Source organism: Phoenix dactylifera, chromosome 17 (assembly GCF_009389715.1).
Source record: "Phoenix dactylifera cultivar Barhee BC4 chromosome 17, palm_55x_up_171113_PBpolish2nd_filt_p, whole genome shotgun sequence".
NCBI classification, from domain to species: domain Eukaryota; kingdom Viridiplantae; phylum Streptophyta; class Magnoliopsida; order Arecales; family Arecaceae; genus Phoenix; species Phoenix dactylifera.
Genome location: NC_052408.1, coordinates 8,106,273 through 8,133,459, shown reverse-complemented (window position 1 = coordinate 8,133,459; position 27,187 = coordinate 8,106,273). Strand labels below are relative to the sequence as shown.

The 27,187-nt window shown below is 38.3% G+C and overlaps 2 protein-coding genes across 6 annotated transcripts; one reads left to right on the top strand and one right to left on the bottom strand.

The window, feature by feature from the left end:
• The first annotated feature begins 1,116 nt into the window (after positions 1-1,116).
• LOC103712234 (protein REVEILLE 6-like) lies at positions 1,117-14,929 on the top strand. Of its 5 annotated transcripts, XR_003386639.2 has the most exons (10): positions 1,117-1,614; positions 3,854-3,911; positions 5,998-6,121; positions 6,202-6,351; positions 6,464-6,589; positions 8,831-8,940; positions 10,854-10,913; positions 12,768-12,916; positions 14,197-14,285; positions 14,370-14,929. XR_003386639.2 is itself a non-coding variant. In XM_026806632.2 (9 exons), exons 1-9 carry the CDS (start codon positions 1,319-1,321, stop codon positions 14,383-14,385), a joined length of 1,020 nt encoding a protein of 339 aa, XP_026662433.2. In that variant the 5' UTR covers positions 1,118-1,318; the 3' UTR covers positions 14,386-14,929. The 5 variants fall into 5 exon arrangements, 4 of the variants coding, with proteins under 4 accessions (XP_026662434.2, XP_026662433.2, XP_008796929.2 ...); XM_026806632.2 differs by lacking the exon at positions 12,768-12,916 and having other exon boundaries at positions 1,118-1,614; positions 8,840-8,940; XM_008798707.3 differs by lacking the exon at positions 12,768-12,916 and having other exon boundaries at positions 1,119-1,614; positions 6,235-6,351.
• A 7,836-nt stretch (positions 14,930-22,765) lies between these two features.
• On the bottom strand, positions 22,766-26,101 carry LOC103712235 (trihelix transcription factor GTL1-like). The gene is made up of 2 exons (XM_008798708.3): positions 24,950-26,101; positions 22,766-24,413 (listed from the first exon to the last, which is right to left on the bottom strand). Exons 1-2 carry the CDS (start codon positions 25,555-25,557, stop codon positions 22,949-22,951), a joined length of 2,073 nt encoding a protein of 690 aa, XP_008796930.2. The 5' UTR covers positions 25,558-26,101; the 3' UTR covers positions 22,766-22,948.
• Between the last annotated feature and the right edge of the window lie 1,086 nt (positions 26,102-27,187).

Sequence of the window (27,187 nt, the reverse complement as noted above, 5' to 3'; positions counted from 1 at the left end):
GGCAGGGTGATCCAATAGACATTCTAGCTAGTTTCATCATTAATTACTTTATGACTCATATATCCTAAATTTTCAATCTATTGTGATTGTGGAGATATAACGCATATGTCGACATCTAGCTCATAGTAGATATGATGCATATAATAGAATATTTTATTCATGAAAGTTGGAAAATACAAGCAGGGATCCACATTTTTTACTTTGCTTTTTAATTAGTTCGCATGGTGAGGGGGCGTGCATTTGCATTTACCATGAATCCACCAATTTCCGCCGATTCTATTATTGTTGTTGGATTGGTCATAAAACTTGCTTCTATTCGATTTGAAGTTGGTCGAGGTATTGCTGCAGCCAAGCTGTATCATTTAACATAATAGACAATCTATTTGGTTAGAAAACATAGTAAATACAAATATAAATATATGGTGTAGAGTCATAGAAAAAAATATAAACGATATTGTAGAATTGTAGTATAAAAAAAAAAAAAAACAATCGGTCAGCGACTTACGTAGGAAAAGAAACATCATGCGGTGGGGCACTCGTAAATTGCAGACAACTCAATATTAAATATATAAGATTTAAATTGCTGTTAATCATGCTAAGCATCATGCTATAAGAGATAAGGTTTATTTTCTATTTTTTTTCTTGGTTCCAAAACTAAAAGAATGTATGGTTGAATTAAATGCACTACGTCTTCTGAAACTGATTACCTTTTTTTCATGTAGGACTGCTTGATCACAATCTATCTCATAAATGCACTATCATTAACAGAAATTTCTGAAATTATTAAAACAGTTATTATTAAAAAAGAACCAAGATTCTTTCTAGTAGAGAGATTAAATCTTGAAATCACAATTATTGATGCAAAATATATAATAAAATCTTTTATATATCATAAAAAATTACATAATCGCAAAATATCACATAGTTCTTCTAGCTTATGTACAAAACTACAAACTCAACGTATCCACATTTCTGATCTCATGACCTGAAGACAACATTGATGTAAGCATGACCACATAATTAGAGTCATAGACATAAAACCAAAAAGAAAAAGAAAACGAAAAAGAAAAAGAAATGGTCCCAATAAAGAGCCCACTGGGCTTTAGATTGCAGCGCCATGTGTCCTCCCCTCAATCATGCACTCCACCACCAGGTCCACCAGTACCAGTAGAGAGAGAGAGAGAGAGAGAGAGAGAGAGAGAGAGAGAGTCATGTAAACTAAAAAGTGAAGCGAAGGAGCCAAGAGAGGGGCTGCGAAACGAAGCGAAGCGCAGTCCACGCGACCGATCCCTCGATCACCGACCCCCTCGACTCCTTTATGGTCTCCGTGGACGCCAAGCCGGCCGACGGTGGAGGCGGCGGAGGAACGGCAGTGCTCTTCTTCTCCGACCCTCACCACCACCACCACCAGCAGCAGCCGCCCAGCGGCCCGCCCGTGGCCCTCCCCGGCCTCGCCGGCGGCGGCGCCCTCGCTGTCGCTGCTCCCGCCGCCGCCGCCGCCGCGTCCTCGTCCGACGACCCCAGCAAGAAGATTCGGAAGCCGTATACTATCACCAAGTCCAGGGAGAGCTGGACGGAGCCGGAGCACGACAAGTTTCTCGAGGCTCTCCAGCTGTAAGCCTTCCACTTTTGCTGTCCTTTTGGCTGTTCTTGGACTGGAAATTGCGTTCGGGTGATGAATTTTGTTGAAATTTGACTCTTTTTGGCTCGGGATTGGGTTTGGGCTCTCCGGATTCTTATTTTATGAGGCGGGAATTGGGTTGTGATGATGGATTCGATTTGGACTTGCATTTTTGATTCGTGTATGAGGGATTTGATTCTTGGCTTTGTTTAGGGTTTGATGGCTTTGGCTCTTTGAAGGGAGAGATAGACATAGGAAGTGATGATTCTGGCCTCAATTCGTTCTTTTAAATTGGGATTTTGAAGATGGAGCAGCTGTTTCTTGTGCCATTCTTTAGTGTCAGCATGCCCCTGCTTTCTCTTGCGATTCTTGCTTTGTTGTCTCCTTTTCTTTTTCTTTTTATGGAGCGGGGAAGCAGTAGGCACTGGGTGCCTAAAGTATTTTATTAAGGAGATTCTTGTTTTCTTGAGTCCTGTAATGGATTTGATCATGGATTCAGCTTTAATTTGCCTTTTGATTCGTATCTTTTAAGAATTCGAGACATGGTGTAGAAGCAAGCCCAAAACGGGATTTTAGCAGTACCTCGTACAATTTGCTTGTGTGCATGGTGGTGTTCGAGTTTTTCTGTTTTTGATAGTATGACTATCTTGCATTTCTTGTTTCTTTGATTCGTAAGTGGAATTTGATTACGTATTCAGCTGAAAGGGATTTTGATTACGTATTCAGCTGAAAGGTGTCTTTCTGTGTTATATCATAGGTGTTCATAGCTTGGTGTCTTGTTTTTGCAGTTATTGCTTGTCAGTTTCCCTGGGTTCGCTTAGAAAACGATATCAGTTAGACATGATGGTTTTGGCCTTGATGGAACTACCCAAATTAGGATTTTGAGGATAGGGTAGCAGCTTTTCTACTGTCTTTCTAGTGAGTGCTTTGGGGTTTGGGTTTTGCTATTTTAGCCGTTCTGACCTCTTTTAGTAAAGATTGCCATGTTAATTGATATCACAAGCATTTAAAGCTCGGGAATTTTGCTTTTATAGTTATGTATGGTCGCTTTTTGACCACATTGTGTACAATGTTATCTCTGAAATGAGGCTTCGGTACATGTGTTAACTATTTAATTTCTTTCTATGTAACCATCAACAAGAACTTAGGTTTTGTACGCTTTGCACCTAAAATCCTGAGGAACCATCCTTTCGAGAAAAATGAAAAATAGCGAACAACTCTGTTATACTCAGTCAAGGAAGAGAATGTCTTAAGTCTGGGTAGATTCCATTATATGGTTGCTAGAATCATATGCTCTTATCAGTAAAATATCATCATTGTGCAAGAACTGAACCTCATTTAGAGCATCAGTGATCGAGAAAATTAACATTGATTAGAAACATGTTTTAATCTGGTAATGATGATGGGAAACATATTTTAATCTGATAATGATCAAAGCAATTAGTTTTCAGAGACACTCATATCAAGGACAGTCTTATATTTAATTTCTAGATCTTTGAAGGATCTGTCAAAATATTCTAGAAGTCATACTTATAATTTTGACATTGTACAAATGTTATTTAGCTTTATAGAGGGCCAATTTTTTTAATATTATATAGTTGGAAATTCTAAGAACTCATTCGAAAAATTTAAATTCTGTTTTTCAATTTTTTTTGTGAAAGTTTGACTTCTGTGGCGATCCTGTAACAGGGATTTTGTATTTATATGCCCACTTGAAGTGTTTAAATACTCTTAAAGGCTTATTATTGGAGATTATTGTTTGCAATTTTGTACTGAAACATTGCTTGTAGCAAAACATTCTACCTAGATTTAGTCTTTTAAAAATTTCTTTTTTTTTGTAGTTGTAAAAATATGCATGTGGAACTTATAGTTTTTCAATAATAAAAAAAAAGAGAAAAGTTCGTGTTGATGTAATCATCTTCTCCTACTGGACAATGTTAAACTATTTCTTAAGATGATCAGGTAGGCTTTTCATTTTGACACCTTATGTTGTTCGGCTTGGGGAATCAATAATTTCCTCACCTATGCATAGCTGCAGATGCATCCAGAAATTTTACTTGGTAATAATTAATAAAAAAACATGCTGTTGCACTTTGTATCTTCCCTTGTATGTGATATAATTACAATATTTATATTATTAAGTTTTTTATAAAACTGAACTGGTAGTTGCAAGTTTTTTGACTTTCAAAATGGTAAATAAAATCTTTACTCATGGTCTCCTGATTCCTGCAGTTTTGATCGTGACTGGAAAAAGATAGAAGCATTTGTGGGCTCAAAGACAGTCATCCAGGTATTTTCCAGACAACTTATGTTTTTTATGATGTAACATGTGCATTTTAAAGTAAGCGATGGGTGAATTACTTTTTGCAATTTTTCTCATATTTTTCTACTACAATTCTTTCTAAAACTCTTCTGTTATCTATTATTTATACTTTTCCAACTCAATGACTGGCTGCATTTTATGCCTGCAATATACTGTATTATCATAGAGCCAACAACTCATATAATGTGTGAATGCTAATGCAATAAATGTTTGGTGGAGCAACTAAACAAATCCAGCTAATCATGTCTTTTGCCAGAGGGATTTTATTGTTGCCACCTGCCATATAAGATCAGTTTTTATTTTTTGAGCAAGTTTTGTTACATTCTTTTTTGACGATGTAGGCAAGATGTAGGCCCACATGTAGGCCCACAGGGACCTGCATGCCAGAAAATAATGAAATCAAAATACTTGTTTTAGAAAATAAAACAAGTTTACCTAATTATAATCATAACAATAAACAAATCAAAATAAAAAAATCTTGTCTTCCAACAAAATAAAAAAGGTCACAGACATGTAAGGAAAGGTTCATAAGACACAAAATAAAAAATCGTCATTGCACCACTCCTATCCCTGTTCTAGACCCTGCGCACAGTGACTGGTGGGATGGTACATGGGGCTTGCTTGTCACCTACATGATCTTTGTGTACTGCAACAATTCTCAACTACCACGGGAGACTGGTGCATTGAGCAGGGATAGGAGTAGTGATAGGAAGTAACACTAAAAAAATTGTGATAGAAACCAAACAAGGAAAATTGAAAATACCAACTGTACAAATAAGCAAAAATATAATAAAATATTTCCTTTTTGGGGAGATCATACCAAAAGAAATACTTTCTCTTTGAATTGTCTTCCCACCATTTTGTGAGAATAAATAAATAAAAATAAAAAATTTTAAACCAAGCTGCAAACAAAAAAAACCATAATAAAAAAATGAGAATAAACAAATTAGAAAATAGAAATACCAGATGTAGATGGATCAGGGAATATTTAATTATGATATTTTCGAGAATAGATAAACATTGAAAAAGTACAAAAAATACTGTAAACAAACCATTTAATATTATCATTTTACAATTTATAAATACTACAATTTCACCCTTTTTATGTTATTTTTCCTAAAACGTGCATTAAACATGCTGATGTGCTAATATATGATTTTTTTTTTTTTTCAGCTTGAGACCTGTTAGAACAACACATACTGTCTTTACCATGTTGGTAATAATCTTACGCTTCCAACTTATGGTCATTTGCATCTCTCGTTTTCACAACCACCACAATAATGGTTGCTAATATTATAAGTTTCAAGGAAAAAGCAATATCATTTCTCTCTTCTAGGCTTTAGTGCAGGTTCAGTCCCCTTTGAAGATGAAATTAATTTTATGTTGTAGGGTCAAGTGAGAGACAAAAGGAATGTTTTGGATTTGTTTATGTAATTTCTTGAGGTCTTAATCTGGTCCATATAGACAGTGAAGTCAAAAATCATGGAAAACAGATGTAGTCAAGCTTTTTTGTCAGGGTTGTTCGACAAACACTGTCAGCATGATATTTTGCAGTTACATGGTTGATGGAAACTTTTATAAGCAATGTGGTCCATTTTTAGTAAGAATTTGCCTTCATGTATTTATGCTGAAAACAAGATGATATGATTTGAAACATTTTACACTTTTAACATGTGGTTTAGTTAACATTAAAAGTTCAATGCATGTTTTTATAGCAACATGTCTCATATAAACATTGTGTAATAAGAAGCAACAAGATTTGCACCATCTACATGGAGGTGTTCTCATAAAAATCAAACAGAAATAAGTTGCGTGAAATCCATGCTTTCATATATTCCCTTTCTAATGTACACTCCTAGTGCAAACAACTGCTTACATACGCATAGATAGTACTCTAGAAAGAACTCTAGAAGCTTACAGGTGAGTCTTGTTCTTTAAATTTGTTAATAATGTTATAAGTGGTTAACATGACTTCCATGGCTATTTGAATTGTTAAACTGTTAATTTGCTATGATAAATCCATTCCCTATGTTCTGAAAAGCAGTTTTTGCAGATAAGGAGCCATGCACAGAAATACTTTCTGAAGGTTCAAAAGAATGGAACAAGTGAACATGTACCACCCCCTCGACCCAAGCGGAAAGCAGCTCAACCATATCCACAGAAAGCGTCTAAAAATGGTGAGTCTTGCTCAACAGAATTAGTACCTTTCTTATATACTGAAATGTAACTCATATGTTTCATTTGGGAATATCTACAGCTTCACTTCAAACTTCGTCTATGCTTGAACCAAGGTATGCTCTCACGGCAGATACATCTTCTATGCTGCGGAACTCTACCACCAGTGCAACCGTGTCTTCATGGGTCCACAGTTCTGTTCAGCCTGTTAGTGCCCCTCATGCACCAAAAGGTAAAATAATTTGCTTCTTGTGTTTTTCCCTGGTCATATAGTTTGTCATTTTCACCTGTTTTAGACAGTGGCTTGTAATGTGTATGCTAATATTGTTATGTTACCTTTATAGATGATGTAGGGCCTACTGGAGCTGTTGTAGCAAATAACTGCTCCTGTAGCAGCACTGAGAGCCCATCTATAACTTGGGCAACTTGTGAAACAACTGATCAAGAAAACCATGTCCGATCCCTTTGTGGTTAGTACCACTTTGTACCATATAAATATTATTTTTCTAAAAGTGCGTATTGGAATGCTTGGTGTTAAGGAAGAAATTAAATGCATAACCAACTCACTCATCGCTTTCTCCTTCATTTTCTTCTTGCTTAGTTTATTGACTCGGTTAGTTATCGCTTCGTATGCATTGAAGATTAATATGACTTTGGTGCCATGATGTTGCTTGCTCGGTATAAAAACTAATAGTAAATATTATCCACCAGGGTTTCTTTACCAAGAGACTGAAGTTTTTGCCATTCCTGAGTATGTTAAACTATCAAGTGCATAAGCCTGTGTCATGTGCCTAATTTTCGATATGTTACCTTATCTAAGGAAGTGCTCAATAAGTTCTTGTATGTCCAAGGTGAATCTTTGCATGATCATCTTGATTATACATATTTCTTCCTTTCTTATTATTTAATACCTTATTCTACTTTGTGCTGCCTTTTGCTCTCAGCATACCAATTGGGAGACCAAATATTTCTCGAGTGTACTCTCATTGCTAGGGATGGAAATGTTTTTGGTATATCCAATCCGATCTGATAAATTTATTAATTTCTAATTAAGCTTGGATATATAGCTAATATTTTTGACTTAAATAGGGATGCTGATAGAGATATGAATATTTGCATTGTTTCCATTTGTTGAGATTGGGACATGGATATGATTATGAAGTTAGATGACAGATATTTGTGTGTCTGTATATTCATATGTACACAAAATTCACACAAAATCATCTTATCCAGATTCAAATATGGATATACTTGTGCCTTTATATTTCAGGTATGGGGATCCATATGCAAATAGGCAAAAATGTATGAGGACCTTGCCGCCGCTAGATTTCCAGATTTTCTTGTTATTGTTTTAGAATGAGGATTCCTTTTTGAAAAACAGACTTTATACTAGAATGTTTACCAGATACCTTGGCTCCTGGTGTATAAGAATTCTTTGCTATACATTCCTATCAACATTGGACATGGTTATTGCTCAAATTTTTTTCAGACTCTTATCGATTTAAATCTGATGCAATTATTGCTTGTATTTGATCCAGTATTTGTTTTTGCCAACTAGGGAATTACTTTCAAGATTGTAATGATAACTATATTTGCATTTGTATATGATGATAAAATGTTAATATGAATTTGATTATGCACTTAATCAAGCTAAAGGCTGATGTTAGTACAGATAACACGCATTCAGACTGACTTTGGGCATAAAGTCTGACGTAACACACTTGCAGTTAGACTCAAATTATGTGGAGAATCTATTCGAGCCTTCAAGCTCTGTCTTAATTGAGTAAATATAGATAGCTACCTCTATATTCCAAAGTCGAGCTGCCTCTTTTGTAACGACCAAGGACTTCATCCAAAAAGACTAACCAAAAGGTATTATTTGGGTTCTTTGGCCCTGTATAAGTATCGAATATCTCCTTAGTGCACAATCATGTAGAACCAAAAATTTGCTTGCACAGGTCCTCATATACTCCTCCTATTTAAGCCCTGGCATCCTTAATAGACTAAGGGTCTAATTATAAAGATCGAATCACAATCACCATAATTGGCTTGTGGTCAGCCCCAAAAAAGCCTACGTTGCCATATCTCTTAGTCCACATGGGCCATGAGCCAGATTCATTCTGATAGCATCTATAATAACCTAGGACCTCATCTAAAAGGGTAGCCAGAAGGTATTATTTGGATTCTTTGGGTTGTATATAAATATCCAAAATCTCTCTATCTCACAACCAATATTGGACTCAAGACACGTCCACGTGTCCTTTCTTCTCCTGTATGCTTTCTGGTTTATCATCTTCTCGTTCTACGAATATCTTTTTGCATATCTTATTTAAGATTGTTGGTTTGTTGTGGCTGGATTTTGAGAACAAGTTACTATTCCTTGTAAACTTAGGTTTTCTATCGGCATGTTGTGGACTATTTTTTCTCTCTCTTTATAATGTCAGAGGCTAAATTATCTGTAGAAATTCAACAGGTGGAAGATGCTCTAATATTTCTTCATTATTGCCATCAAACATAGTGTCTTTATTAGAATTTCCATACATGTTTGTTTCAAGTTTTACATTTCATGATTTTCAACTAGATAACCATTAGCATGATGTGCAGAAATTCTGTTTATGGCTCTCTTACTCTGCTCTTTTGCCTTTATTTATGTATATCTGGCAGATTTCTGTGCTCACAATTGTCTTTTTTCTCTTTGGTATTTCATGAAGTTATGCCAGACTTTGCTGAGGTGTACAGCTTTCTTGGCAGTGTGTTTGACCCGAATACAAGTGGTCATTTGCAGAAACTGAAAGAGATGGATCCAATTGATGTTGAAACAGTATGCCATCATCAAGCTCAATCTTGTTATAGTTCTTAATGTCTTGCAGAAAAACTTGATGCTTTATAAGCAACTCATACCATATATGTGTTTATAGTCTTATCAGGAGATGGCTGTTTAATTCGGTTGTCTCAATGTTTAATTCAGTTGTCCCAATGTTTAATTGTGGAAGAATATTAGTCATATCTATGCAATATTGAATTTTCTAACTGAACACATTCACTAAATGCAAAACCCTTAATTGGGGTTATTCACAACTTTCTTATTAGATGGATACTTGATAAGGTTACAGTAGGAAAGAGAGGTCATTGTTCCTTTTATTACTGAGGAAAAAGATTTAGTGGCATCATAACTTGGTTAGTTTATTAAGTGTTAGTTTTTCTTGTATGAGTATACTACATGCACATGACGCATTCATGCACGAGATACACATTTATGAGCACATTCATATTTCATCCCGCATGCAGCGCATTTTTTCCCCCTCCTAATTTCTTTTCATATTATGATTGTGTTGATTGTTTCATCTCATTTATGGCTTAACAATAAGCAAAATGTTTAATTCCTACATTCTCTTCCTCAATCTAACATAATTAACGTGCCTCATGTTGCATCATTTGCATTTTACAATCTTAAGTCCTAATTGGTGGTGGTTTTCCACTTTGTTAAATAATTTCAGGGACAGACAATTTTTATTGATTATGAGAATTTAAAGGCTATGGCTTCCCCCATTAGAAAGTGATAGAATTTGAGCAAGCTTGAAAGAGCACTATGGTACAAGGTTTGAAGTATTAGATGCCATGGCTAAAGATTGAAAAATACACACAATTAACCTTATTTTCTTGCTCTAATTTTCACCAGATTTAGTATATCAACAATCAAAGTAGTCAAAGTTTGAACAATAAATGTGTGATTGATTTAAACAATTTGTTTATTACAGGTCATCTCAAATGTGCTTGTGGGTGTTGATGTATATATATCCAAACACACTTAGCATACCCTTTTTAACAACCCTTTTTCTTGTATTCATTGACTTACATCAATAAAACTATCTAGTATCCAACATAGTAGGTTCCTGTAGAGTGAAGGTCAAAGCCTCCAAAACTATGGCATATGTAAGTACTGTAATGTACATTAACCATGCCAAGTACAATAATCATCTTGGACTCAACAACTCACAAGACTGTAACAAACTCAGATTTGCGGTAACTTGTGAATTTCCAAGAAACTTGAAACGAATGAAATTTCTAGCATTTGATTTTCCATTTTTTAATATAAAAATTATAAAATGATTGGAAAAATTTTGTTTTCTCAAAAGGTTTTGTATCTATAATACAATTAGATCATTGATAAAAGAGACAAATATTTTTTTAACATTTTAATTAAAATTTTAGCATTTTATGATAATTAATACCTGTAAAGTGGAAGACAGTTATTTATGATGGACCAGATAAACTAATTATGCAGCTTTTGTTGCATTTACTGATCCATTAAGCTGGCCCTGTACAGATAGGATAAAGCTTGTAGGTTGGGTTAAGAAAATTAAAACATGGCAGATACCATTATTAAAAAACAAACTTATTATTTAATGACTAAAGTAGATATAAATATAAAATTTGATGTTTATTAATCAAATTCTTGAAGATTGATTCATGTATAATATATCACTAATTATTTTGAATCTTTTTACTTCATTTAAGGAAGTGCATTATTTATCCCTTGAACTATTGATCTTTCTGTTGCATCATATCAGAACTTTATCTCTTATACTTACATTTTATGTTTGAATCAATGCCCTTCAGTGAAAATATGTGAATATGTGCATTCCGTGCCTCGACAACTAATATATGGTCCATTCGCATATGCTCCCTACAGTTTGCTATAAAAGATTGATGTTTCCGATGGTTGTTGTCCAGGTATTGTTGCTGATGAAGAATCTATCCATTAATTTGACTAGCCCTGACTTTGAGCCCCATGTAAGTGCCTTCATCCTTTAACCACTTCTATTTAATAGTTCATGATTAGCTCTACGTCTTTTAATTTTTGCACGTCTGAACTGTCGTCCATTCTCTCCATCTCCAACCAGAAAGTCAGCTGGTATCTTGAAACTGCATTCAGTATTTTTTAATCATAATATATTTTTACTGATCATAATTATTGCCAACTTGATGTCTACTCATAACAAATTGCTTTTCTTAGTGTTATTGATTGGTATGTTAGGAATGGCAATGAGTCAGGTTAGGTCATGCTAGGGTTGCATCAAGTTCAACCATTAAGAACTATGAAGCCCATGTAGAACCCAATGCAACCCGCCAGCGGATTAGATTGGCTAACACAAACCTGCTGGTGTATTAGGTGGATTGACCTGGATGCAAACTGGTTTCAACAAGAAGAAGGTTAAAAAACCACAGAACTAGAATTTGATGTCTACTCATAACGAATTGTTTTTCTTGGTGTTGTTTACTGTTATGTTAGAGATGCAATGAGTCAGATTTCGCATCAAGTTCGACTATTAAGAACTACTAAGCCTGACTAGAACCCAATGCAAGCTGCCAGTGGATTAGATTGGTTAACCCAAACCTGCTGGTTTGTTAGGTGGATTGACCTGGATGCATGCTGGTTTCAGCAAGAAGTGGGTAAAAAAAATCACAGAGAATCAAAGGGACAAAACTGGTGCTGGTTAGGTCAGGCCATCAGAACAAGAAGAGGGTAAAAAAAAAGACAGAATCAAAGGGACGAAAACTGGTGCTGGTTAGGTCAGGCCATCAGCTGTTGGCTAGCTGACAGTGTCAGTTGATGAAGGGTGTCGGGTTGAACTGGATGGTCACACTGATGGATGAGGGCTACAATCTCCTTAGCATGCCCCCAAGGTGATGTTATGGTGGGGGTGTGAGGCCTCCACAAGGCTTCACTACGCCAAGTGGCAGAGTGAAGTTAAGAGTAGCTGGATCTGAATTGTGGCTTGATGATTGGTGACTGCAGAGTAGAGGAGTTCTGCAGATCAGGTTGAGGTGGGAGATTAGATGGTTGTAAATGGAGTCTGGGTGGTAGAGGGCAGTGGGTCTTCAACAGGACAAGGTGATTGATGTTGCCAAAGTGGTGTCATGAAGGTGGGCAAAGTAGAGGAGAGGGAAAGAACACATGAAAGGGGTGCAGAGGAGTGGAAAGCCTAGAAGGGAGAGACAGGAAAGCGGAGGGAGAGAGAGCGGAGGAGGGGAGAAGAGGAAGGGGGGGGGGCATGAAGAAGGAGAGAGAGGAGAGGAGTCATTGAGGTTTGGAGTGTGTCAGTCATAGGGCAAGATCAAGATTAGAGATAGGGCGTTTATTTTTATTTATTTTTGGAAAGAATATAAGATGTATTATTTGATATTCTAATTATGTAATCTACTTTTAACTCATTGATTTCTGACCTGTCAAATTAGAACCCTACAACCAAAACACAAGCCCATTCGTTACTGGGTCAGGTGTTTTGGACCCATAAAACGGACCTATAAATCCAATGGCTTGAATTAAATGAGGATGGGTCCAAGTAAATGGGTTTGAGTTAAAATTTCCACCCATAAGGTCATAACTTCATAACTTCATTGTAAAATGCTCTCTCTCTCTCTCTCTCTCTCTCTCCCTCTAATGTTTATTGTCTACTGCCTACATATATGTATATGTATATGTATATATTTCTAGATATGAATATATGTCTATATACATACATATATGTATATCTATGTATTTGTATATATTCCTGTAAGGTGATTTGTAAGACATGCACTTTGTTATCATATTTGCAAAAATGTAACAAAAGTGTGCTACTTTTGTTTATTTATTTGTTGCAGTAACAGTTTATTTTGGACTTCACTGGTCTCAACCTTTAAATGAATGCACGCAATTGGCTGAATTGGTGTTCACATATTGGTAACATGTGCCAAGATAATACAGGTTGGTGCGCATATGAAAAAATGTACATGACGGCTGGTGTATAATGGTACGGTAAAGTCCAATATGAACTTGTTTTTGCCAAAAAAAAGGAAAAGTAGCTCCTTTTTTCAAATATGAACATAAATTGGATTTTTTGTTGCAAAATCCCATACATATGATCTGTTCTCATAATTGGTATTTGGGCACTTGGAAACACATGTTTAGAGGAAAAAAGTGTGATTGAGCAATTTGAACCGGCTTGGTTGGTTTTGATTGGTAAAAGGCTGCTTAGAGATAAGGTCGAACAGACAAAATAAGGGGATTATTATGTGTGGTAGTTACATAGAGTGGTTGAGAAGGCAGGTACCTCTTTGAATTTGAATTAACTTTTTATCTCATGAGAGATACATGTATTTTTCCAATTACGTAATCTGTCAAATATTTAAGTTAAAATATATAGCTTAATTATTTTTCCACCTAGGTGCAAATTTGACGGACACAAAGGCCCCAACTTGCTTTTTTAGGATGATGTATCATGTCCATATACTGCTTTGTATTTCTAAGTGCAGGGGAAAACAAACTTTTGAAATGGTTTTACAGCATTCTTTTTCTGTTGGTTTTCTCATGCTCATGAAATAAAACATAATATAGAAGAACAAAATTTTTCTGTATCAATGTTAATTTCTTGCAATTGCCTATGGTTGAAGCTAGGATTTCTTGTGAGTCAATATTTAGATATACATACTAGTTATGGAAAAGACAGTGAGGCCTAGTTTTCTAAAATTACGTATATAAAAGGGTTGTTGTAAATGCGGCTATGTTGCGTAGGTCTCTGGAACTACCATACAGAATTTCTTGTATGTATCTTTTCTCCCATATAGTTTATGAAATAAATTAAATCCGGAACCATGTCGTTTGGCACTGGTTGGTAAGCTAACCAATAAGATCTATTATGTCAATCCCTCTTGTTAATTTTTCTATTTTCATCCAGAGATACGACCTTACAGTACCTATAAACTGTTGTCATGTTTGTATGTGTGTGTGTGTGTGTTTTATTATATATTAGAAGATGCTTAATCTACTCATGTTTTCTCACAGCCCTGTAAATTGTTGGCTGAAATGTTCATGAGTCGTGTAACCTTGCTCAAGCTTGTAAACTTTTCATGGCTTCATGTTCATAACACTGCTTAAATACCTATCATCTATGCACAACTTCTCTTTTATGCCTAAAGGGTTATCTACCACTTGGAGACAGCTCTTTCTATTTGTACCGCTTTGAAGATTCAAAAAATTCTGATGTGTTTCTGCAGAATTGGCTGATGCACTTAACATATTATCCTTTTACAGAGAAGGTTGCTCTCATCATACAGTGCTGGCACAGAGGATGTTAAACCTGGTAGGGCTAGAGTTAGTGAAACTATGGATGCTTTATTTGTGTAAGTTTTTCATATCCTCATAAATACACACTTCCATATTATATTTTCTGCCTAATCCACTGACTGCATCTTTGGAAATTTCAGGGTGAAAGGTGCATGAAAGGCATTCAAGCTTCTGTAGCTATAATTTATTCAGTTTGCGGTGTCTCCAAGTTGTGTAAAATACACTCAAGGCAGTGAGGATTAACTACACCGTTAAATGGGGATTTTCTGCATTTTCCGCTGTGAGCTTTCTTAGAACACCAGCCTTGAGGTCTAGAATAATGTTTGTAGTAAGATCTTCTTGACAATTGGATATGACATAATTCTTGTACAGGTCCCTGACATCTTCTGTTTCTTAGGGTTTTGATTTGTACATATCTGTTTTGTGATCTTTGTAAATTTCTGAGAGTTCGCGCCAGCACAGAGGATGCTGCCAGCTGCTGAATCCCTCCTTTATCTATATTTTGTGTCCGTCCTATGTAGAATCCCTGATGCAGTATCTTCTCAATTTTTTTATAAACTGTATGATAAGGGCGAGTTGCTCTTGAATAATGATGTCTTTCTGGGACATGGAGCCCACTGCTTGCTATATTTTGATGATCCCTTGAGATTGCACCTTTTCAGCAGAAGAGGCTGTTAATATAAGCTTGTGATTTCTGGAATACCTGATCTTAATGTTGCAGAAAGGCAAAATGCTGTGATGCAGTAAAGTTTCTTGTCTTATACTTGGTTGGCACCTCTGAAAATAGTTAGAAAAATTAAAACGATGGTTTGCTTGATGGTAATCAATTGCTGAATTGAAATGAATATATCTGTTGTTTTGAAATGGTAATGGAAAGGAATATGTATTATTTATCATGCCCATGTTAGAAAACATGGTGTAATTATTTTTCTAGCGCATCTACCTACATGATAATGTATATATCAAGATATGCCGTATCGGATCTAACTGGACGGTACGGGGTATACGGTACTGGTTTGGTACCGGTATCTGGTGCAGATGGTGTATTGATACTCAGTATGCTAAAAAAAATTTCGTACTATATTGATATCGTACTAGTGTAGCATCGGTACGAAATTCGGTATCGATGAATTTTTGATATATTTATTTTAACTTTTTAGTATTTTTTTTAAAAAAATTTGAATTTTAATTTTCTCGAGTTTCAGGTAGAAAATTCTGCCGATACAATGTTATGTACCCATTGGGATAATAATAAAAGAAGCAAATATATTGATACCATTCTAAAAACTGCAATTTCCATTTTTGTACCATAATATTGTGATATCACGGTGGGTAGCCTGAAATCTTAATGGGTTGTGAAGAGTCATTAGAACCGTTATATATTTTGTCATATTATTTTATGTCTTTTAGTTAATACTCTCTCTCTCTCTCTCTCTCTCTCTCTCTCTATATATATATATATATATATATATATATATATATATATATATATATATCTTTTTTCTTTTAGAAATTCATTGGGCAACTATAGATATGGATATGCTGCAACGGATGCAAGAAAAACTTCCCCCAGTTCCGTATATGGTCAATAGTTCTCCTGTCCTTGTAATGACCCTTTTCTTTGGCCATCAAAGAAACATACTTTATGACTCTTTTAGTTACCTCAGTGAGGAAGAATAGAACCAAGAAAATCCAAATCAAGAAGGGTCTGAAACAAAAATAATTGTATCAGGTTTATAGGTCCTTATTCTATGTTTCATGAGAGATCAGGAGGAATCAAAACAATCATTAAGAGGGAGAAAGGTGAAGCCATCTTTCGTTAAACCAGTTGAGTCGAAGCCAAACCAGTGGAAATGTTTGGCATGTAGTATATGCAAGAGAAAGCATGGGTGGCTATGATCCTTCTCTTCCAATTATTTAGGAATGTTTCCATTTTTAACTTCTCTATCTCTCTAATAGCGCAATTGCTAAATCAAGAGGGGCGTATCTATTAGAGATGGGAACATTTATGAAGGGAAGAAGTATGTTCTACCCAAAAAAAGAATAAGAGAAGAAGTATGGGATCGGGGGCAAGAATAAAGGACTAAATGTAACATATACACACTCCAATTTTCTTTTCCTACCGTTCTACGATAGGTTAAAGGTAACAATTTTCATGTGGATTTTGATCGTCGACCTACTAATTGGAACTTACGAATGAAAGTTTAAATCTCTTGTGTAATTTTGAAAATGAATGGGGGTTTTATAACAAAAATCGGGTCCGATTGAACCGGATATGGATAGGATTGAATATAAGGTAGATAAAAAATCCATCAACCTAAAGCCGATCTATTTATTAAATAGGTAAAAAATTTAGACTCAAACTTGACTATTTTATTAAATAGTTAACCTATTCTGACCTATAATAGGCTGAAATAACTTAAAAGGGTTAAACGGTGAAGCATTGTCACTTCTATTTTGGCTACTCTGAGGCGAAGCACTTGGCTGCCAGATTCATACTATACTTATGAAAGTTGTCTATAATTTTTAAATTTCTTAGGAGGTCTTTACTGAAAAACCATATATCATGCTTGCATGAGACTAGTTCAACTATCGCAGATTTTTTTCATTTAGCCCTTCGAAAACTGTCTTTCTGGCAGAAAGAGGCTCCAAGTTTTCCTCGTTGGAAATAAAAAAGTCTTTAGCTTGAAAGAGGAGGAGGAGGCTACCTAACTATAATCAATTACATGGGATCCATCAAGGTATTACAAATTTAAGATCAAGCCTCATATAATAGATGTTGCAGGAAGTAGCCGAGCCCCATGACAAAGGAACTGTAGAAGAAAATAGTCCATCAAATTGCCTTTTTTCATCGTGCTGCAGTCATCCAGGATTGCATTCTTCGAAGAGCATTGGAAACAAATGGATATGATGTAGATTCTGAAATAGTAGTACCTTTTGATGAGGATGCTGCTGCAAAAGTTACTTGGGCAAAAAGGGAAGGTATATGCAATCTCTCCATGGTTAGTTCGATTTCAAATACCGTTCTTGTTTTTGATGAAATTATTTTTTATCCGTGATAAACCTGATTTAATTTTTAATCAGGTATAGGCAAAGAAAGAGGGAAAAGAAAGAATTAAAGATGGTCTTCAGGGAATTTTTTGTAAAATCCTAGTCCCATCTGTGACTTTATAGCTGAAGATAAATATAAGAAAGGAAAAACAGCAAGGAGAGATAAAGAAAATAACTAAAAGTTCACATTATGCAACAAAATACTGCATATCTATTAATGTGAACTAGGTGATGCCACAGCCATTATTTATACGTGCATGTATAATTTAGTTTTTGAAGGGCTTCTCTTTCTTCCTTAAAAAACTAAATGTACATCACAACCTGCAACGCTACATTAAGTTGCCCGCAATCGCCACTCAATGTATGGTTGGGATGGATAGCAAACAAATTCTAGTTCAAGCAGGCAACACATATCAAAAATTAGTGGCTTCGCTTGCAAGCAATTACAAATTTCATTGAAAGATGGTATCATCCAAGGCATAAGTAACCCACCTTATACATTCGTATACCAAATTTGCCAAATAACTATTTACGTTGGAATATTCCAGCAATATCAATCTAAACATGTATGTGCGAGTACGTATGCATGTATGCATATATATTTTGAAAAAAAGAGAGAGGAAAGAAGACTAATTTGCATTATAATTATCTAGGTTTCAATACTAAGAGGAGTATGACCATTGCGTAGTCCCAATTCATGTTAAAATGCTATTGCACGACTTGAAAAATCCTTGTAGCTAAGCCAATCAAATTAGCATTTCCTTCCTTGTATTTTAGGGCAACATTTGGTTCAAGAATGAAACAAGTTAGCGTTGTGTCTACTAAATAACTTTTAAAGAAAGGGCACAAGCAACAGTCATCTTAGTTAAGCTACTTGTACCAGCCACCACCACCACTAATGTAAGAAAATATTCATGAGCTATTTCCTGCATAAAGCCATCATTTAAGCCAAGTAATACCCTTCATTATAAAATTTTTGATTTTTGGAGAAAAAAAAGAAACATCCAACCGCACGCACTATAACCACATAAATTTTAGTAATTGAATTGACCATCTAAAATTCAAATCTAGAACCTCTTGTTACTAGGTAGAGTCTCGAAATTATCATTTATGTGCGACACTTATCTTATATAAAAAAAAAAAATCAAGGCGTAGCACAATTTCCATAACTGTCCAATTTATGTAACAATTTTGTCAACCCATGCATGCAACTTTGATTACAGAATGACGACTGTTTCAAACTAATAACTAATATTAAGCCTGCCACACCCATGCAGGCTTGTTATGATGAAGACGTGGTCGCCATCCTCAGACGCTCTGCCTCCATGCCGTCCTCAGATTGCCAAAACCTAGCCAATGTCCTGGCTGACCAAAGAAATTGCCTTATTTCCAAAAGTTTATGGGCTGATTGCACAGGCTACCAGAATGCCTGTTCCCAACGTCAAAAGCTTTGAAAAGGTGTATGTATGGATGTATCTATCTACCTATATATATATATATATATATATATATATATATATATATATAGAGAGAGAGAGAGAGAGAGAGAGAGAGAGAGAGAGAGAGAGAGAGGCCTAGCTAATAAGGACAACCATGACACCAGCCCGCAGCCCCTAAAGGGGACTGTTTCTAGTGTTTCCTCCTCTCCATGCACCTTCTTCTTCGGAACTTAGATAGGAATGGTTGGACAAACTGAGTCCTGATAGCAACCAGGGAAGGCATGCGCATCACAAGATATCCTTCAGGGAATTCCTTATCTTTGAAATATCCGGATTCAAGTTCCATCAAAAAAAAAAAAAAAAAATCTGGAATTAAAGCGAGGGAGCCGTGTCCGTTTCATCCACCACGATGCCCAAAAAGACGTTGCTGCTCACTGATGATGTCATATACGTGTCCCATACATACATACATACATACATACATATATATATATATACACACACATATACACACACAAGCGGAGGACCCACTTGCAATCGCATTCGTAAAAGCAAAATTCGAAAGGTTTCTTGTTGTTTTAGAAAATGAGCTTCCCGTTTTGTTTTGCATACTAGGCTCTTTTTATTTGATAAATTTTAACAAAAATAAAAAGCAATAAAATCTATTACGTATCATATCGTATCTAGACAGGAGTATTTCGGTATGTTGAACCAACTCTTATACGAGACATGCCGACACGGTATCAGCTTGATATTATTATAGGATTTGGTACTGAGATGGCCAATTTTTTAGAAAATATTAAATTTAATTTTTGTTGAATATGGTATCAAGTTTTATGAAAAATTTTAGGAATCATGTTTTTTTGTAAAACCAAGTCCCTCGAAGCATAGCATACGGTGCATTACCTTCTAAGGCCATATTGTAAATATACTCCCTAAAGGTGGTAAATATTCGTCCTTGTTCTCCTCTTTAGCAAGGAGATCGCAAGTACCTCTCTCACCCAAGTGGCAACAAGTCTTAACACTCTCCTTCAATCATGGAGACTTTTTTTCTTGTCCATTCAGCCTTTAGGAATAATATCTCTGCTTGGAAGCTACAGGAGATATGACCATGTGATGCACTTATATCCATTGTGGGATTATTGTTCATTTCATGTGCTTTTTTTTTTTTTTTGGATAAAAATGGCATTTCATATAGCTCTTAAATGAGTACAGCCAGCTAAGTCAGAAAAAAAAAAAGTGATACAGTGAAGAAGGAATCTTATCGGTCGTGGTCTAGAAGAAATCTCCGAAATGCTAAGCAACGAAGGAGGCAACCCAATCTGCATCTCTGTTTGCCTTTCGAAATATGTATGCTGCCGGAAAAAACTCTATCTCCCTGTCCAGTTTGCGAGTCTTATTGATCAACAGGTGACCGTCCCCATAACGATCCACTCCCTATATCCAATCGATCACCGTGGAAGAGTCCCTCCTCAAGGTGAACCCTGTCTGCTCTAAGAACTCTCCTCACAAAAGAAATGTCCTCTCATGTGCTTTAAGAATCTAATCTTGGCTCTCTTTTTTCTCGAATAAAATAAGTTTTTTTGATCGCCAAATCTAAAACCTGCCTTTATACAATTTGAGTTTTATGAAAATGATTTTCATAAAATGAGAAAACCAAACAGGCCGCCATGAGAAATGATATGAACATGCACCAAATTTTATGTTTTTGAAACAATCAAGAACTTATTTAGTAACTCAAAAATCTCACTTAAAAGAATCATTAAGGTGATGCAGAGTTTTTTCTTTGCTAACTGTATGATATGTTATGTGGTGTCAGTTCGGAGGAACTAATCGGAGGGTGCTGCATGAGCTAAATAATGCCGAGCTACCTTATGCTTGTATAGTTTGGTGCAGTATCCTATCATTGTCCTTAGGTCATATTCGTCAAATTAGGAATTAGGTCTATGTCATATGATAAAGAGAAAAACCAATAAAACATTTGTATGATTAATGGATCGACAAATCGAATGAATGAATGATTGAAATAAGAATTTCCATGACTAGGGCTTATACCACAAAATGCATCTTCCAATCTTGACCCAATGAATAGTGTGAGAATTAACCTCTACAAAACTAGGGTATACTTGTTGAGAATTGGTCGTCGAGAAAGTACATGAAAAATATTCATAACTTGTGTATCCTTTAATTGTGTCTTTCACTCCCTTGTCCAATTCAAATTGTTTTCTTATACATTTGCCAGTTGGAAACTTTTTAATCACCATTTTCTTGCATCCTTTCATTTCATTTCCTTATCCATGTACAGGATACACATGCCAAAACCAAGAAAATGAGAAAGAGAAAAATTTGCCACTCTAATTAATTAGTGACGGACTCCTCTTTTAACTCTTGTCCCCCTTGACATGTTTTCAACATGCAACTGGTATTAGATTAATAATTTATAGTATTATGCTGGTAGCCTATCAAGAGAATTCAAGTGCCATTATAGGATTGGGTCAAAGTGGAATCTTTTATTTTTCGCTATGCTGAACGTGGTACATGATTTGAAATTCATGCTGGAATTTGGAGGTATATGATAATTATTTCCAGTTTGAGTAGGAATTTCTTACAAGAAATCCAACAATAGGAATACATAGCAAATTTTCATTGATTGTGCAACAATGACATGCATTCAATCCACTTTAAAAGTTGATTAAAAAAATTTCCTTGCATTCTTTCTGGACCTATCGAAATCTTTCATGCACATTAATTGTAGAAATACCTATAACCTAGAAGGTAGAACCATGCCTGAGCCTTATCGAGCTTAGCAGAACTGTCCTAGCATGTTTTTTGGACCGAACAATATCTCTTCATGCTCATATTAATTCAAGCTAAAAAAAATTCGATCATGTCTAACCATAGACGAGTACAACCAGTGCCAGCGTGGATTGGTGTTGGCCATTGGATCACTACAGTTTAACTTGAGTTATGACTATCCATAAGATCATCAGACTAAAACATCAATTAACACTAACCGTGATCATTATTATGTGCTGCATAACCAGCCTGTGATGCATCCATTGAGGAAGTATTATTGTGAGAGCCCGTGCGAGAGTGTGTTTAGTTTTATATTGGTTATTCGGTAAGAAAATTTTGGATACTTATATAAGACTGAAAAAATCAAAAAATATCTTCCGGCTAATATTTTTGGATAATATTCTGAGCTTTGATTAATAATATTAGAGTGAATTCGACTCATATACATACTAGAAAATACTCTCGTCAGTTCTTATTATTTGCTACCTTTTTTTTTTTTTTTTAGAGTAGGTAACTCACTGTTTACAGCGAAACACCCCAGAAATCGCCGAGGGAGAGAGCACAAAATGGAGCTTGGCGTTTGTGACCCCGGGTGTCAAAGCGGGCGCCGAGGCCGCTTACCGGGGGAATGATGGGTGGAGAGGAGAGGACATTCGTATGCCGAGAGGTGGACCAGCGATTTAAGAGCCCACGCCGTACAAAATTAGACGAGGAGGTGGGGATAGAGGGAAGAAAACAAGCAAGAGAAGAGAGAGAGAGAGGGTTGGAGAGGAGAGAGAATGCTTTCTCTCTCTTCTCTCTCGATCGTCTCTGAGTGTTTTTAAATGGGCTTGAAAGCGGGTGGGGCCCGAGCGGAGCCCCCCCTCTGCAGGCCTCGTGCATGACCAGCGCCGTGCGGGTTTCAATCACTGACGTCACGCCCTCCCGACACCGCAAACTCACGCACGCTCCCCGTCACGACTCTCCATCTCTCTCAGATCCATTCAAACTCCAACAACCATTAGCTTAATACAGAACGCTCGTCTCCCTCTAGCCCATGCAAGCCCGGAGAGCATCCACATTACTATATCGGTAACCGTGGCAATCTGGAAACTTAGAAAAAGGACTTGGATGACATGGTGCATGCCTTTGTCCTGCTGCTTTTAGTTCTTGTTAATTCTTACTCGAAGCTGAGAAGAGCATATTCAGTCTTGTAAGCTATGAGGAGAATGGAAATGGATGAGAGGGAAGTGATGATGGTGACGAACAGATTTACTCCCTAGTGGGATTAATATGCAACCATGATCTTATTCATTTACTAGAGCTACTAATGATATGTCCTGAGCTAGTTTCTAGTTCGAATTAAAACAATATGAAAGCATTGCAAAGGGGCCGGGAGCGGTCGATCAATCAACATGGAAGAGGATTACCTCTTGGAGGTAAATTAACTAGCTTTAGGATTGGAGACATTGGAAGAAGAGGCTGGAGTCATGTTGGTGGTGCTCCTCTTGGTGGGGTTGAACTTGGCTCTCCCCTTCTCCTTCTTCTCTTTCCTCCGCCTTTTCTCTACCTCCTCCCTCTTCGTCATCGTCGTCCTCATCTTCTTCGCCATTGTTCCCGGCTTGGCGATGGAGGTCGTTGCTGTCCTTGCCTTTGCCATTGAAATCAAACTGCAACGAGCTCATGTCGGGGAACTTGAAGCCTTGCTGATCGGTGGACACGATGATGGCGTCGAGGAGCTCGCAGTGGTCCTTCCCTTGATCGGTGGCCGTGCCGGAAGTGGTAGCACTGGCTACATTGGCATTGGGGGAGGAGGAGGAAGCGGGTTGGGACTTGTTGAGGGACTTGGAGTAGAGCTGGTCCAATTGGTGGAAATAAGGGCAGGTCTTGGAGTGCTGTGGCCGCTTCTTGCCACTTTCCTTTGTCTTCCTGAAGTATTTGTTGATGTTCTCCCACTTCTCCTTGCACCGCTTCGCGCTCCGGTGGTAGCCCATGGCGGCCATCGTCGCGCTTACCTCCTCCCAGAGGGGACCCTTCAGTCCGGGCTCCTGGAACCTCGACTCGAGCCCGCTTCGCACCCGGATCAGCGCGTGAACCTCGGCCTTTGGCCACCGGCTCGCGTTGAAATGGACCTTGTTGGCGCTGCTATCGCCATTGTTCACAGCAGTCGAGGGCTCCGCCGGGAGGTTTTCGGTGGTTTCAGCAGGTTCTTTGGGGAATTGGACTTCGAATTGGGGCTTCTCGGGGAGGCGGAGGGTCTCGCCGGTGATCTTCTCGAGGAAGGAGATGATGGCGGCCTCCCGGGAGGAGGCGAGGGCCCGCTCCTGGGCCCGGGCGGCAGCCTCGCGGCTGGACTTGGCGGCCTCCTGCCGCCGCCAGGACTCCTCCCGGACCGTCCTCTCCTGGTCCCTCCTCTCCATCACTTCCAAGAATTTCCGGTGGAGGCTCTCTTGGTGGTCCATCAGCTGCTTCACCAGGTTCTCGAAGAAGGCGGCGATCGAGCTCAGCTGCTTCTGCTGCCGCCGCTTCCTCTTCCTCCTCCCACTTCCCTTGGAAAATTTCTTCACCGGCGCCTCCTCTCCGGCCGACGTCTCCGAGCCACCAACGAGGTGATCAGCTGGCAGTCCTGGAGGGTTATTGGCGGCGGGCATGAGGGCGGTCTCGTCGCCGGTAAGCGCAGAGCCAGAGCCGGCTCGGTTGGCACCACCACCACCCATAGTGCTGCCGCCGGGCTTGTAGATGGCCTCGAGCTCGCTGAAAAGCTTGTAGTTGCTGCCGCCGCCGCCGTTTATGTGGCCGCCGGGGTCCGGCTCGGCTCCCTCTTTGCTCTTCTTGCAGTACTTGTTTGTTGGTGTCTCGGGCTCCTTCTCCTTGTACCTCTTGTTGCTCCTGTTAACGTAATCAATATCCAGGGGCCTCCTGCAATGATAGCAAGCCAAAGAAAGAGAGATAAAGAAGAAGAGAAGGAGAAAAAAAAAACGGCGAACAAGGATTCATAATTCAAAATCACTTGTAGCAAATAGAAATCTTCGAAGTTAGTAAATTTTACAACTTAAAAAAATCCCACATTTTTCCATGGAGAAAGACACGAGAAAGGAGAGATTCGGAAAAGAGCTTCGCTTTTCTTTTAGTCTTTCTTTTGCAAGGTCTTCTCTGAGCCAAACTTTTCATTTCCTTCCGTTCATTTCCCCATGATTGATCTAAAAGCAGGCCTTAGGAATCATCATCATGTGTTTGCTAATTTAACTGTTTCTATTTGTCATATATTTCTCTTAAGCCTCATAGTCATGCATTAATGCTAGCCAGGTCAGTTCCTTAGCTTAGTTAGAGGAGGAGGAAAACTAGCTGAAACGAAGAATTTAAAGAACTAAATTTGGAAAAATTCCAACAACCAAACTGAGATCTTCTTGCTAAGAGATGGAGACTAGATGAGAGAAGAGTGGGTGCGGAATTACCATGGGGGCTCCTTGATGGCCGATTCCTCCTCTCTCTGCCAGTGGTGATGGAGCCGGCTCTCGGATCCCTCGTCGCCCTGGAGGATGCTGTCCTCGTCATTCAGCCCCTCACGGCTGCCCCCGCCGCTGCTCTCATTCACCGCCAGCTTGAAATTCATCGTGGCAGCAAGAAAACTCGGCCCTCCTCCTCCTCCTCCTCCGCCGCCGCCGCCTCCAGTCGAGTTCTCGGGGCCCGACTCCTGATCCAAGCCTAGCTGGTGCTGGGGGATCAGCCTTCTTTGCTCCTGGGGCTGGGGGTGGAACAGCTGGAACTGGTGGCTCTGCTGGAAGAGCTGCTGAGTGATCGGGATGGAGTGGAAATGGGAGAAGTGTGGCGGGAGCGGCGACGGGGTCTGGGGCTGCTGCTGCTGGTGGTGGTGGGGGCTGGGGTGGGCGTGGTGGAGAGGGCGGTACCTGAGAGGCTGGGAGGTGGCGGCATGGATGTCGGCCGCGCCGGTCGCCACCGAGGGGTTCGGAGGGGTGGCGGACGAGATGGAGAAGATGGAGCTGCCGCAATTCTCCATCATGAATTGCTGGATCTCCGATACGCTTCCATATCCTGACTGCATCTTCCTGATCTTATTTATTGCCTCTCTTCTTCTTCTTCTTCTTCAAAATTTTGCTTTCTTTCCTTCTTCTTTTTTCCTTTTCACTACTATACTAAAATAATAGAGCTAGGAAGTCTCAGATCTGCACTGCTATCAGCTCTATCTTTAAAAGTCAGCCACTGGAAAACAGGAGAAATAGGACTTCATCAGTGCTGCCCATATGCTGGCGTTCTTGCTTGCTTTCCCTTGGAAGGTAGTAGCTAGTAGTGGCATGGCTCTTCTTCTTTCTTTTGGATTGGTGCTTCTCTCCTTCTCTCTGGTGGCTTTCTCTTTAATTTCTTGCGGCCAGGGCTGGCTGGCTGGCTTCCTTCACAAAGGCTAAGGAAACCTGACTCCACCCACCGCAGGAGAGATCTCTCTCTTCCTTTACTCTGAGTTTCTGTATCTCTCTCTACTGTTCGCGGGGGTGTCTATTTGTTGCTGTCTAAGGAGAAGGACGCTGGATGGGAGCCTGAGAGCTGAGCTCCATACTTTGCTGCCTCTCCCTCTGTCTCTCAAGTTTTAGGGTGGTAAATAGAAAGGCTGAAGCGAGGGAACAGGGTGACGTCAGCTCAGAGAAGGGGATGAGCATCTAGTATTCGGCACGTGCGTGGCACGTGTCAGAGCGTCGGAGCCTTTACGTCTAAAAAAAAGGAACCTTTTAGAGCTAAACGTACATCCCATTCTATAACTTACACCCCCCGCACCCCCGCTCCCAACCTTCTTGTTGAACAAAAATTTTAGCCCCCTCCTAGAAAAAACTGCAATCTATCATATATAATTTATATACAGAGGGAGGATGTTGTGGCCAAATTTATAGTTTTTTTTTCCTAAAAATAATTTTTTTTAAGAAAATGCATATTTTTTAATAAAAAAATTTAGAGAGCGTTTTTTTTCTTCCTTTCTTTTGGCATGGTTGTAGGTCAACTGCTCTTATCTCACATAACAAAAGTTGACTGAAGTAAACCTGTCGGCAAGGGTTCAGACTCTTTTTATGCATATAGTTTCTCAAAAAAAAAGTATATTTATTTTCTTCCTATCATGTATTATAAATAAAGAGTTGGTACCTTTCAAACTGCGCATGTATGTACATAAACGAACAGAGCCACATTATTTTAGAGATTTTTTCTGTACCCATTTTGTATATATTTTTCTATCTCTGCGTTGCACCCTTTTTTTTTTTTTTTTTTCCTACTTCAATGACAGTGCTTATGGAAGATTAGGGTGAGCCTTGATTTCTATTTTTTTTAATAAACTTGGGTTGTTTTATCCTCCCTCGTATTTATTATCATGTAGAAGAGCACCTTCTGCTAAAATATGTTAGAGCTTATGGCGAGGCCATGATGGATGATAGATGGATGGATGGATGGATACAACTGATGGATGATTGGGTGCTCGATTACGGATCCATGCATTAAACACCCATCCAGCTGTCTCGACTCTCGACCCACTACCCAACACTCACAAACTCCGTGGGGAAAACACCATGCAAGGAAAACAGTCCCTGGGTCCTTATGGCTTTGCTATCGTGTTCTCCTTTGGTTGGTTGTGTTTGGTGTTTGGTGTGCTCTGGTGGCGCAGCTGAAGATGGCTCCCATTAAAGGCACTGGTG

What these genes read in the sequence shown, in the direction of transcription:
- LOC103712234 (XM_008798706.3), top strand. Translation starts at nt 1,319, where the DNA reads ATGGTCTCCGTGGACGCCAAGCCGGCCGACGGTGGAGGCGGCGGAGGA. An exon ending in TTTCTCGAGGCTCTCCAGCT is followed by an intron (nt 1,615 to 3,853) that starts GTAAGCCTTCCA and finishes TGATTCCTGCAG; the next exon opens with TTTTGATCGTGACTGGAAAA. An exon ending in ACAGAAAGCGTCTAAAAATG is followed by an intron (nt 6,122 to 6,201) that starts GTGAGTCTTGCT and finishes GAATATCTACAG; the next exon opens with CTTCACTTCAAACTTCGTCT.
- LOC103712235 (XM_008798708.3), bottom strand. Translation starts at nt 25,557, where the DNA reads ATGCAGTCAGGATATGGAAGCGTATCGGAGATCCAGCAATTCATGATG. An exon ending in GCCATCAAGGAGCCCCCATG is followed by an intron (nt 24,414 to 24,949) that starts GTAATTCCGCAC and finishes CTATCATTGCAG; the next exon opens with GAGGCCCCTGGATATTGATT.